The following is a 13,202-nucleotide window of genomic DNA, read 5'->3' on the forward strand; positions in this document are numbered from 1 at the left end:
TCCTTGCAACCTGCCCTCCTGTTTCAGTGAGCCGCTGTGGACGCTTACCGAACACGGTGGCATTTTGCCTGCAGGGATGACAGTGTGTGTGCACGCCAAGGCTCTATGGCTGCTGTGCATGTGGGCATGGAGGTGAGCTACGTGTGGGCCTTTACGTCCTTGTCCAACCCATAAAATAACCCAACTTAAAAAGCTTTCGTAAATCGTAATAAGGCTTCCTCTGACAGAAAGGTGCACCAGAAAACTCCCCTTATCAATTTCAAAGAGCGTGCAAATGAAGAAGCTAAACTTTTATTTTAGAATTCGGTCTTCTATTTATACACACAAACACACACACTCACACACCCCCCACACACAGGCATGTTCTATATAAATTAATCCACACAGTACATTTTTAAACAAAATCAGTGTTACTTCATGATCTGTCACCGTTCTGTGTCCATGAGAATGTTGCCATCCTTGTCCTTAACGCGGATGCGACCAGAAGCATACTTCGTCTCCTGCCGCCCGTCTGTATACACGGTTTTAACGGTGCCGTCCGGATACTCCCGTCTCTTGAACTGGGCAGTGTGTAGTTCTCTCTGGCCATTACTAAACTGGATGATTTTGTTGCCATCACTGTGAAATTTAAAGGATTATCTCCTTTAAAATACTGTTTTCTTAAAAATACTGTTTCTTTAAAATAACTGTAGTACGCCTGCCCTTAACTAGCACTGGATGGGTAAATGGAGCTGTCCTTACATTTACCTCTTGTTTTCGAAGACAAATTCAAATGTAAAAGTGAAATAACTTGGAAATATCTGAATTCTCTCCAACTGAAGCTCACACAGTCTGTCCTCGGACTGTAACTCCAACTGGCTGAGCATGCGCAGACTCTCAGGCCGCTCGCCTGACCACAGCTGTCCTAACTCGAAAGGCAGATGACACTGACAGAGAAAATGACAGACAAAAAGATCTTCCAACCTCTGGTTCACCCCCCCGATGGTTGGCCGTGGTCACGGCTAAGTCAATCTGAAGCCAGGAACCAGGAGCTTCTTCCTGGGCTCCCACACGGGTGCAGGGTCCCAAGGCTTTCGGCCATCTTTGCTTTCCCAGGCCACAGGCAGGGAGCTGGATGGGAAGTGGAGCTGCCGGGATTCCGCACATATGGGATTCCGGCAAATTCAAGGCGAAGACTTGAGCCACTAGGCTACTGTGTTGACCCCTAAAAAATGGCTTGAAAAGAAGCTCCTTATCATGGACTGAAGAACTCTAACACTCAGGAAAATGAAAAGGGTGGTTGATTTTTAAGAAACTGGGTCAAGAGCAGAGTAAAGCACTTGCTGGCTGGGTACAGAGGTCCAAAAATTCAAAATAAGGGAGAGATGTGGTCTAATTTAACCCCTGCCACCTCTGTTGCTCATCCTTAAGAACCAGCAGGGTGGGTCTCTCTCTCTCTCTCTCTCTCTCTCTCTCTCTCTCTCTCTCCTTCAACTCTCCCTTTCAAATAAATAAATCCATCTTTGGAGGCCAGCACTGTGGCTTAGCAAACTAACCCTCTGCTTGAGCAAGTCCTAGCTGCTCCACTTCCAATCCAGCTCCCTACTTACAGCCTAGCAAAGCAGCAGAGGACGGATGGCTCAAATCCTTGGTCCCCTGCACCCAAGTGGAAGACCTGAAAGAAGCTCCTGGCTTCGGATCAGCTCAGTTCTGACCACTGCAACCATCTGGGGAGTGAACCAGCGGGCGCAAAATCCCTCTGTGTCTCCTCCTCTCTCTAAATCTGCCACTCAAAAAGAAATCTATTATAAATAAATAGATGCCGCTTTAGAAAACAAGAAGCCTCAAGTGGCAGTCCGCCTTCTTTCTGTCTTAACTGTTTCCAAATTTCAAACATCTGGAAAGGAACACCGGCTCCGTCCCCGGCTGCTGCGTGGGCGCCTCCAAGGTCAGTCTGCGGGAAACAGAACTAAGAGACGGGGGTGTTCCATAAACTTTTGGAAGTCCTTCGAAATCTGCAAATCTAACTGGTTCTAAACTCCAAAATGCCGATAGTTTCACTTCAAAGGTGTTTGTTCACCTCAAAACCCACTGAAATTTTGACCGGGAAGAATATGAATGCTTTCATTTAAAAAAAAAAAATCCAATTAGTCATAAAGCTTGCCCCATGAAAACTGGAAAAATTCTAGAAACAAACTGAATCGGGGTTATACCATTGAATCCTGACGACTGTACCATCGGGGAAAATGCTTTCTTCTTGTCCATCAGCAAATAAGTTTTTAACCGTCTGGTCAGGAAATGTGATTTCCTTCCTTCCATCTGGGAAATGTTTTTCTGTTAAAAAAAAAAAAAAAGTGACTCTAATTATTTTTTAGGGAAGGAAAAAAAAACGGAGTAAGTGGGGAGCGGGCGCCGAGCAGGTGCGCACCTATCTGTCCGCTGGAGAAGTGCAGGACCTGCAGTCCCTCCGGGTACGTGGTGTGAGTGGTCCGGGCAGAGGCGTAGTAGTACACCTGCAAGGCACAGAGTCAGCCCCTTCCCCACGGCGGCCGCCGGCCCGGGCCCCGGGGCCACTCACCACTCTCTCATCCGGCATGACCTGCTTCACGTCCCCGTTGCAGAAGGTGACGGTGACAGTCCTGTCGGCACTGACTTCCTTCCGGGTTCCATTGGGGAACAGGGTAACACGGCACCCGTTCTTATAAACCTTTTCCACCTAAAGACACAAGATGCAGAATAGGTTCCGTGTCCTGAAGCCATCCAAGCAGGGCGTGTTCCCATTTTACTTTCACGTGTTTATAAGACAAAGGGGAACAGTCTGAAATCTCAGCAAGGGGTTGCAAACCCCATTTTCTTTCTCTTTCCTTTTCCATTTGTTAGGTGTGGGGGAGTCTAACGGCTTCCTCCAGGCTGCTGCTGTCTCAGTGCTCCAAGTTAGCAGTGATCTTTGCCCCAGAATTTCAACGAAAAGGGATCCGTTTAGGATATTTGAAAGAATTTTCTTTCCATAAACCTAAGGAAAAGTCCCTCAACACCTGCCAACTACATCCTGTCTCTTTTTCTTCCCTCTAGCAACAACAGCCAAGCAAGTATGCCCCTTCACCACCTGCCCCAAGGAAGGGGAATAAACTCGCAGGCCAGAAAGAAACGCAGGGACTGGCCAGGAGGGACACAGGACCGGCCGCCGTGCTCAGGATGACAGAGGCTTCTTGCCAGAGCTCAGCGGAAGCACGCTGTGCTTGCTGTGAGCGCTCAGGGCCTGCATTCCCCAGCCACCGTCTGCAGTCCCGCAGACCCACGACTCCGCTGAGCTTCCTGACCTTCCCGTCAGGATGACTGATGGCTGTCTCGATTTCTTCGTCGTCGTCGTCCTTGTTTTCCTTATCGTCAGACTCTGGGAAGTCCGCTGGCTCCACCTGCTCCCTGGGAGAGGCCCTCTGTAAGCAAACACACAAGGGGCCGTCAAGCCACGGTGCAACGGGACAGAGTTCGTACAGGCGCCGGCGTCACACATAAAATGTTTACGGTGGTAAGTAAGAAGCCTCCATTACACAGGTTTAATGGCCTGAGCTCTTCAGTCTGAGTCATCCATGTTTGCAAATAGAAAAACAGAAACAGATTTACTTGTCTCTTATCTGAACTGCTTAATTCACGAAGAGGTACATCCTTGGATTCACGAGATGGATTTCCTGTAAGATTAAAATTGTCAGAGTTGGTTGCAGTCTTTCATTGGGAACGTTCAGGTTACTGCTATAGCCAAACACGCCCTTAGTTCGTACCCGCCTTGCGTGGCCTGCTGTCTATGAGGAAGTCTTGACCATTGCTCTGAGCTAACCTGCATACATTCTGATCTGCTCAGGCTGGGGGCTGTGACAGACTCTGCCTAACCTCAGAGAGCTGGGAGTGTGCAGGAGGAGGCAGACTGGGCCAGCCACGCAGCTGCCAGGGTGTCCTACAGACGGCACTGCAAAGGGTGTGGCACAGGGCAGCTGAAAACACGGTGCCCTCACCGACACCCGGCCCAATGCCCCAGCGGCTGCAGGCTCCCCTGTAGGCCGGAGCAGCACACCAGCTCCGTGCAGCCTAAGCGAGACATGACACAACAGGCACATGCTTACTACAATGAACTCAATCTCGTGTGCTTCCTGCATCCCCAGTGGGTCATGTGGAAAACACTCCCAACTTCCAACGGTGCTGATGGAGCCCCAGCATCTGCGCGCGTGTTGGAAGTATAGAGATGCTGAGTTCACAGCCTGGCCTGGGGAAGCGCAGACAAGCCGGGCCCTCAGGCCGTGACACCTGCTGGGTGGCCCAGGGGCAGCAGGGACACCAAGGCAGACACAGTGCTGCCCACACTACTCAGCATCCCCAGGGGATGGTCCCAAGCGCCAAGTGTCAGCAGCTTCCCAGGGCGCAGCACAAGTTAGGAGGAATTCGGGAAATATCGCCTTCGGAAGGACCAGCACAGGGACTGCGGGGACTGCAGGCGAAAAGGAAGCAGCCAACAGGAACCCGGGTTCTTGAGCCCGTGGGCAGAGCATGAAAGGATTCTGTGACTAAGGCGCTCTGTGGACAGCACAGGAGCCCACCTGCCTCCGCCTCAGTGCTAAGCCCAGCAGAGGAGAGAGTAACACTCCCACGGGGCAGGGAGACAACCAAGGCAGTCACGGACAGAACTCAAACTCTCTACCAAGTTTCGGGCTGGGGATGAGCTGACAGGTAAGTCAGCCAGCAGGCTGTCCGCTCCCCGGGCAGAGTGTGGGCTGACCCCTGGGGGACGCACACTACCTGCAGTGCGGCAGACACACACCTGGAACAAACCAGCTGGGTACTTAGAGCCCGTGTTGTGGTACAGTGGGTAAAGCCACTATCTGCAAGTTGGGGATCCCACAGGGTCATTGGTTCGAGTCCCAGCTGCTCCACTTCCAACCCAGCTTCCTGCTAACACGCCTAGGAAAACAGCGGACGATGGGCCAAGTGCTTGCACCCTACAACCACAGGGGAGACACCAGGCCCTCTTTATTTAAGATGTATTTATTTATTCACTTGAAAGGCAGAGTTACAGAGGGAGAGTTAGAGATCTTCCACCTGCTATTTCACTTCTCCCAATGGTCACAATGACCAGAGAAGGGCCAGTCTGAGGTCAGGAGCCAGGGTCTCACTGGGTCTCTGACACAGTGCAGGGGGTCAGACACTTGGGCATCTTCCACTGTTTGTTCAGGTCCATTAGCAAGAAGCTAGGTCAGAAATGGAGCACCATGGGCCTAGTGCAGTAGCCTAATGGCCGAAGTCCTCGCCTTGCATGTGCCGGGATCCCATAGGGGTGCTAGTTCGTGTCCTGACTGTTCCACTTCCCATCCAGCTCCCTGCCTGTGGCCTGGGAAAGCAGTTGAGGACGGCCCAAAGCCTTGGGACCCTGCACCCGTGTGGGAGGCCCTGAAGAAGCTCCTGGCTCCAGACTTTAGGTTGGCTTATCTCTGGCCATTGCAGTCACTTGGGGAGTGAACCAGCAGATGGCAGATCTTCCTCTCTGTAAATGATCTTCCAATAAAAATAAAGTAAATCTTAAACAAAAAAAAAAAAAAAAAAAAGAGCAGCCAGGACTCAACACATGATGATGATACCACAGCAGCAGCTTTACCCACTACGCCACAGCACCAGCCCCCAACCATCTAGTTGTTCACTTTAGTGGTGGTCACCCGACTGCTGGGCTTGGTAATCGTATATACATTTTTAAAATTTCATGAAACAATCTTAAAAATTTCTAAGTAGATTAAAAACATTTGTGAAAACAAAATTTCCTGGAAGAAAACAATGAGATTAGAGGGAATCTCTCCATGTCATAAGAAAAAAAAAAAAACCTCACTTTCAAAAAATCAATACATTCCATGCCAGAAAAGGAAAACCAAGAATGGGCACTTGACAAAGCAGTGCCCCCACTGTGGGGGACCCCCACAGCCCGTCCCAGGGTCCCGGGGAGCAGCAGCGGACCCTGGCGCCCAAGGGCTGCTCGCCTGGGAGGGGCAGGGGTAGGCAGCCACCCACCTGGGACAGCGCCCAGAGCTTCAGGCCTGGGGGTTCAAGCCAGCCCAGGCTGCTGCTGGCATTTCAGGAGCGAACCAGCAGATGGGGGGCTGTCTAAGTCTCTTTGCCTCTCGAATGAAACATAAATTTCATTAGAAAAAAAAAAATACTATACTGAACCACGATTGCACATCTAATTCACAATATATTAATATAACCAAAAGGTGCAAGCAGTGTTGTGCAGATGGCGAAGAACCATCGCCCGCACCCGCGGAGGCAAGGGGCGGCCCGGGGCACACGGACGGGCGGGCCGGCCGGCGTCAGCCCAAGAGGCGCCCCTGGCAGGACAACGGCCCGCACCTGCTCTCACCGCCAGCAGGCATCGCACACTGTGCCACACGCAGGGCCAGGAACACGAACCTGGCAGAGTTTTCATGATTTCACGTGGGACAGCGATGACGAGAACAGCACAGGACACCCGGCATGAAGCGATGCCGCATGAATTTACATGGGGAAAAAACAACGCACCCTCCGCAGGCCACTGGCGGGCTAGGAGGAGGCAACTTTTTTTTTCAAAAAGATTTTTTATTGGAAAGCCAGATACATATATAGAGGGAACAGAGACAGACAGACAATCCATCCAGTGGTTCACTCCCCAAGTGGCCACAGTGTCTGGAGCTGAGCCAATCTGAAGCCAGGAACCCAGAGTCTCTTTCGGGTCTCCCACTTGGGTTCAGGATCTCAAGGCTTTGGGCCATCTTCAACTGCTTTCCCAGGCCACAAGTACGGAGCTGGATGGGAAGCTGGGGCACCAGGACATGAACCAGTACCCAAATGGGATCCCAGTGCATGTAAGGTAAGGACTTGACCCACTTGGCTAGTGTGCCAGGCCCACAAGATTTCTTAAATTAGGCGTAAATTTGCTATTCTTCATAATCTGAAAGGATTTATAACAAAAGATCATACAGCATCTTACCTTGTGTCGGCAAGTAGATTTTCTTGGGTTTGTCTACGTGGGTTCCAGGAGGAATATGACTCTTTTGAAATCGAACAGATGAGTTCTAAAGTATAAGAGAGAATTTTAGGAGAATCAAGATGGCGGGATAGGGTAAGGTCACGTTTAAACGGATGGAGAAACATTTAACCAGGATGGAGCAGAGAGAACACATTCCAGGAAACTGGAGAGGACAGAACGACAGCAGAGGGGTACCTGGAGACTGACAGGCACAGGAAAGCAGCAAGCACAGCGGTGTGTTGCAGTGACTGATACTCCAGCACAGCGATCTGAACTCCACCAGCAACCAGGTGGGAAGGGACTTTCACTGAGAGAATGGGAGGGGAACCCAGACAAAGAACTGTCCGTCCTGCTGGTCTCTTTGATTTGACCAGGAGCAGAGACATAACAGCAGATCCCAGACAGACAGTGCGAGAACAGTGGATTTCACAGCCCAGTCAGCCCCTTAGAGCTGAATTAGGCGCCATTTTGCATTAGGAGGAAAGGGCAAGGGAAGGGACTGAGCATACGCTGAGCTAGAGGTGAGCTCATTTCTGACTCAGTGAACTGCAGCAATGTGGCATTCTACAGGTTCCACCCGGGGCAGGTCTCAGACCTGATGGCCAGCAGATCAAGAACTCTAGCAGTGGTACATCAGGCATCATTTGGTACACTGTGGCAATAGCTTTAGGACTGCAGGGGACAACAGTGAACTGCACATGTGCTGAGCTCATGAGAACTCACTGAGGTCCACGGATTGCACTGGTCCCACAGGAAAATAATACCAACTGTGACATTGTACTGTTCAAAATAGGTCCATGTGGCACCCAGACCTAACGTCCAACAGGTTCCAACAAGATCAGCGCCACCAACAACCTAACTAGATAGGACACCTGGTGTCTCCCAAATCCTGGGACCTGATCCAACCGGAAGTGGGAGAAAGGTTGTACAGACAACTGTGCAGCCTCTGCACTATATCACAGGCAGTGGAGAGTGGTGAGCCAAGAGCTGTGGCTGTGGAGACCACGGTGGAAATCTGACATAAGAACCCAGACCTGGAACTCGCTGGAAGGAGTGGCACAATTAGCTGCAAAGCAAAGAGTTGTGTACCAACTGCAATAAGTAAAATCAAACTGTAGACCTGTGGGTGACACAGCTTAGAAACCTGCCCCAAGGAGAAGACTCTGCTAACCAGAAGTACAATGACCAAGAAGAAAAGAAGAGACAAAGACACAATAAATATTACCGGAAACTCCCCTGCAAAGGAGCAAAACCCTATGCCCACCCCAGGGTTAACTGAGGAAGACATCGAGAAAATGGGGGATACAGAATTCAGAAAACTCATTTTAAAACTCATTTTAAAGCTTCTGATCAACAATGAGAAGCACATACAAGAGTTCAAAAAAGTGAAGGAATATTTTACCCAAGTAATAGCAGCAAAAAAGCAAATCAAGGCTGATATATCAGAAATTAAGAACACAGTAGAGCAAATTATAAGTACACTGGAGAGTTTCCAAAATAGAAAGAAGCAAACAGAAGAAAAAATCTCAGAATTGGAAGATATTTCTGTCATCAGGGAGACGCAAACAAAAAGATGGAAGCAGAGCTGGATCAGGCCAAAAAAAGTATCCAGGAATTGAAAGACACTATTAAGAGGCCTAATATAAGAGTTATGGGAGTCTCGGAGGGAGCAGAAAGAAAAACTGGTTTTACAAATATTTAATGAAAAAATAAAGGAAAATTTCCCTAATCTAGAGAAAGAATTGGGAAACAAGACCCAGGAGGGACACAGAACTCCCAACAGGGTTGATCAAAAGCATTCCTCACCAAGACACATGATCATCAAGCTCTTTTCAATTGAACATTAGGAAAAGATCCTGAAATGTGCATGTGAAAAAAATCAATTGACATATAAAGGAATGCCAATTAAGCTCACAGGAGATCTCTCACAGGAAACTCTACAGGCAAGAAGAGAATGGAGTGACATATTCCAGATTCTAATAGAAAAAAATTGTCACCTAGGATAACAGATCCCACAAAGCTTGCTTTTGTCTTTGAAAATGAAATAGAATTCTTCCAGAGTAAAGAAAAATCAAAAGAATTTGCCTCTTCTAAACCTGCCCTACAAATGATACTTCAAGATGTTCTCTTGACAGAGAAGAGGAATAGCAACCACCAAAACCAAAGCCAAATGTGAAGAACATCCCAGTAAAATGTCAACAGAAGACTAAAGCAATGAACAACCCATTCCTAAAATGACAGGACCAAAGTACCACCCATACATATTAAACTCTGAATGTAAATGGCTTAAGCTCAATCAAACGTCATAGGTTAGTAGACTGGATTAAAACAAAACTCATCTATTTGTTATCTAGAAGAGACACATGTCACTAACAAAGATCAGCCGAAACTATATCACATATCTCTTTAAAACACTTTCTTCTGATTAAATCATTGAATGGCTTGTAGATCATACAGTAGCATCATTTTCTTCAAGAAGGATTTTGATTTTCATTTCTTCAGCTACACATTAGTCATTTAGTAGCATGTTGTTTAACTTCATGGTGTTGTTAATTTCTTTTTTCTCCCAGATGTTGATTTTGTTTTGTGGCTTTTCATTTAAGGGAATGTATAGTAGCTGTGTAATGGAGACTGTCATATCTAGTAACATGTCATTTAACTTCATGGCATTGTAAATTTCTATTTTTCTTTCTATTGTTGATTTTGTATCATGACTTTTCATTTAAGGGAATGTACAGTAATTGTGTAATGGAAACTAACATATCCAAATGTGAGGAAACAATGTAGTATGCTTTTCCACTTCCAGATAAAGATGGACGTAAGATGAAACTGTTTACTGTATCCAGACAACAGGATTCTGGACTCTCTGCCATTGTCCATGCCCACAATGATGGACATATGACTGAGTATGAAGAACTATATGTTAGTAATGATATAGAGCAACTGTGGGGCGTGGGGGAATTGGGACAGGGATAAGGGAAATGCCAGGGGTCTATGAAACTGCATCATAAAATAATAATAATAAAAATCTAAAAAAATAAAATAAAGAATTTTGAATATAAAATAAGCAACAGTCTTCCTTATATCAGAACACTAAGTGCAACGAGCAGAACTGAGTCAGTGATGCAGATGCTGCAAGGCTGTTCATTCCTGCTGCAGCATCACCACAGGGACGCTGGGACGGCCTGGCAAGGAGCATGTCTGTGGGCACGCGTGTGCGCACACACACAGAGGCACACACAGACACAGGCACACGCTGAGACGGCCTGGCAAAGAGCATGTCTGTGGGCACACATGCACACACACACACAAAATGAGATGACCTGGCAAAGAAGCATGCCTGTGGGCATGCGTGCACACACAGAGGCACACACAGACACAGGCACATGCTGAGACGGCCTGGCAAAGAGCATGCCTGTGGGCACGCGTGTGCGCACACACACAGACACACACACACACACAGGCACACAATGAGATGACCTGGCAAAGAAACATGTATGTGGGCACACGTGTGCACACAGGCTACACACACACACACACACACACACACACGATGAGACGACATGGCAAAGAAGCATGTCTGTGGGCACGCGCGCGCACGCACACACACACACACACACACACACACACACACTCTCTCTCCTTTAGAGGTCTTCATAAGCCTCAGGGAAAATAAACGTTACAACAAACGACATGGGAATTCCAAATTTTTGCACCCAAATATCATTTCACTCTAATGTCCCCAAAACTTCCTGAAGTCCCCGTGTACGTTCAGTTCGGCATGCGAGGACAAAGTGCATCATCACACACACCGCAACCTAGCCAATCTCCTCGGATTGTTCAGGATCAGCCAGAGGGAAGAGAGGCGTGGGTCCTGACGTTCCAGTGGTGAGGGGTGCACTGCGCGGCACACAGCCCCCCGGAAGGAGGCTCAGGCGCTTCCAGCTCGACCGGGATGGCCAGCTCATGCCGACGGACACCGCTGCCAGCCACGTCACACAGCCGGCCTCGGCTCCACACACAAACCCCCCGGAATGGTCAGGAATAGATCCAGCATAAAACTGACCGATGGCTGTGAATTTTTTTTTAACTTTGAAGTATTCTTCTTGAAAAGCTCCAGAATGTGACACACCCTACAATTCACTGGATCTTTTCAAGAACATCAGCGCCATGAGAGAATAGAAAAGGGGCCACGGCCGTAGCACAGCTGACTAAGCCACCCTTTTACACCAGCATTCCAGATCAAGTGCTGCCTGCGCTGCCCTCCATCCAGCTCCAGGATCGCGGGCCTGGGAGGGCAGCCAAGAGAAAAGCCTGAGGCCTCAGAACCTCTCCGACCCACAGGGAAGAGGAGACGCATCTCACTCTCCTGGCTTCAGATCGGCCCGTCCCCAAACGCTGCAGCCATTTGGGGAGTGAACCAATCAATCGACCTCTCTCTCCCTTTCTGCCACTCCACTTAAAAAAAAAAGATTGATTTTTATTAGAAAAGCAGATTTACAAAGAGAAGAGGATACAGAAACATCTTCCACCCGCTGGTTCACTCCCTAAGTAGCCACAATGGTCAGAGCTAAGCTGATCCAAATCCAGGAGCCAGGAGCCTCTTTCAGGTCTCCCACGCGGGTGCAGGGTCCCGAGGCTTTGGGCCGTCCTTAACTGCTTTCCCAGGCCACAAGCAGGGAACTGGATGGGAAGCAGGGCAGCTAGGATTAGAACTGGTGCCCATATGGGATCCTGGCGCTTCCATGGTGAAGAGTTGGCCATTCAATCACCGTGTCACGCACTCAGTTACTTTAAAAAAAAAAAAGTATTCAGGGAGAAGTGCCAAGATTTGCACCATGACCTCCAAACGCTTCAGAAAACCCTACAAAATAAGGCACACATTCACAGCATTTAAGTCAGCTGGGGGCTCAGGTGCTCACCGTGTTGATCTGTCATCTGTTCTCATCTGAAATCTGAGGGTGGGGAGGTAAGAAGTGGGGAGCAACTGTTTAGCTTAGTGGTTAAGACACCAACATCCAAATCAGGGTACCCAAGTTCAATTCCCAGCTCTGCCCCCAAGTCGGATTGCTGCACGCTGATGCTCAGACGCAGCAGTGAGGGCTCAGGCTGCCGAGTCACCAACACCCACGCGGGAGTCCTACGAGTTCCTGGCTCCCGGCTTTGGCCCACCAGGCCGGCCCAGGTTGGGCCTCCGGGGAGTGAAGCAGCAGATGAGCCTCCCAAACACGAAGATGTGAGATAAGATGGGACAAGGGAGTACCACGCTCTGACTGCCGTATCCAATCCTTCCAGTTCATTCCCTGCAAAACCCAACACCCAGACAACGCCCGGGTCACCAGGTCCTGGGCTGAACCAACCCACGCATGTCTGCCATAGCTCCCAGACCCGCAGCTTCTGCCCGACTCAGGCTCTACAAACCGCGCCCCTCCTACGTGGGTGACCACATCTCAGCTGAAATCTATCTCCCACCCTACAACCTAAAAGCTAACCGGAACAAACATGAATGTGGACAGTTCTCTGGGTGCAGGCTCTCTACCCCAGGGAACTCCGTGCGGCCCAGGCTCGCCCTCCGCCCTCCATCGGCACACATTCTTTGCTCCTTCCGACTCCCACAGGCCTCCTTCTCCATGCTCACTAGCTGAGCGGTGTGCCAGCCTTCTGAGGACGACAGATCCCTGGGTCCAGGCTGAGGGCCGACGGTGGGGTGCTGGTCAGTCGCCTTCCTTCCCAGGCCCACCTGCTCACTGCGCCAGGACTTCGCTCCAGCCATCACCCTACTGCCTCATTTTCCCCTCCACTTAATTCTGCGCGTGCACACACACACACACACACACACACACACACACACACTCACCTTCTCCTCTTCAAAAACAACACACATGCTTACTGCAGAACTGCTCCCTGAAGTATTTCCGGGCTCAGTTGTCGGTCCCCCCGCTGACATCCCAACAGCCCCCGCACCCCTCCTGACTCCACATCTTCACATGGCATCCAGTGGGCATTTCAAAGGAGGCCTGCCCACACTTGGGCTCCCAGACCCACATTCTCAGAGCATACAGGTGCTACATGCATGTTCTCTTCCCGTGGTCTCTCTTGATCATCGAGGCCAAAATGCAAAACCAAACCAAACTGGGATTGGCGAAGACTCCTTTCTTGCTGTCAAACCCTTGCCCAGTCGGAA

General features: G+C 49.4%; 1 protein-coding gene across 2 annotated transcripts in view; it reads right to left on the reverse strand.

The window, feature by feature from the left end:
- Nucleotides 1–333: 333 nt before the first annotated feature.
- The window catches only part of LOC121161729 (centromere protein J-like), a 34,013-nt gene continuing 21,144 nt past the window's right edge, over nucleotides 334–13,202 (reverse strand). The window contains exons 10-17 of one of the 2 annotated variants that reach the window (XM_040988334.1): nucleotides 7,353–7,370; nucleotides 6,980–7,064; nucleotides 3,604–3,668; nucleotides 3,300–3,416; nucleotides 2,558–2,695; nucleotides 2,408–2,492; nucleotides 2,193–2,313; nucleotides 334–618 (exon numbers count right to left, since the gene is read on the reverse strand). In XM_040988334.1, the coding sequence (XP_040844268.1) occupies nucleotides 426–618; nucleotides 2,193–2,313; nucleotides 2,408–2,492; nucleotides 2,558–2,695; nucleotides 3,300–3,416; nucleotides 3,604–3,668; nucleotides 6,980–7,064; nucleotides 7,353–7,370 (822 nt within the window). In that variant the 3' untranslated portion in view covers nucleotides 334–425. The remainder of the gene's footprint in view (nucleotides 619–2,192; nucleotides 2,314–2,407; nucleotides 2,493–2,557; nucleotides 2,696–3,299; nucleotides 3,417–3,603; nucleotides 3,669–6,979; nucleotides 7,065–7,352; nucleotides 7,371–13,202) is intronic. The other variant, XM_040988333.1, reaches the window with a different exon arrangement.

The sequence above is a fragment of the Ochotona curzoniae genome, unplaced genomic scaffold, assembly GCF_017591425.1.
Source record: "Ochotona curzoniae isolate NIBS_2020 unplaced genomic scaffold, NIBS_Ocur_1.0 contig_4838, whole genome shotgun sequence".
Classification (NCBI taxonomy): domain Eukaryota; kingdom Metazoa; phylum Chordata; class Mammalia; order Lagomorpha; family Ochotonidae; genus Ochotona; species Ochotona curzoniae.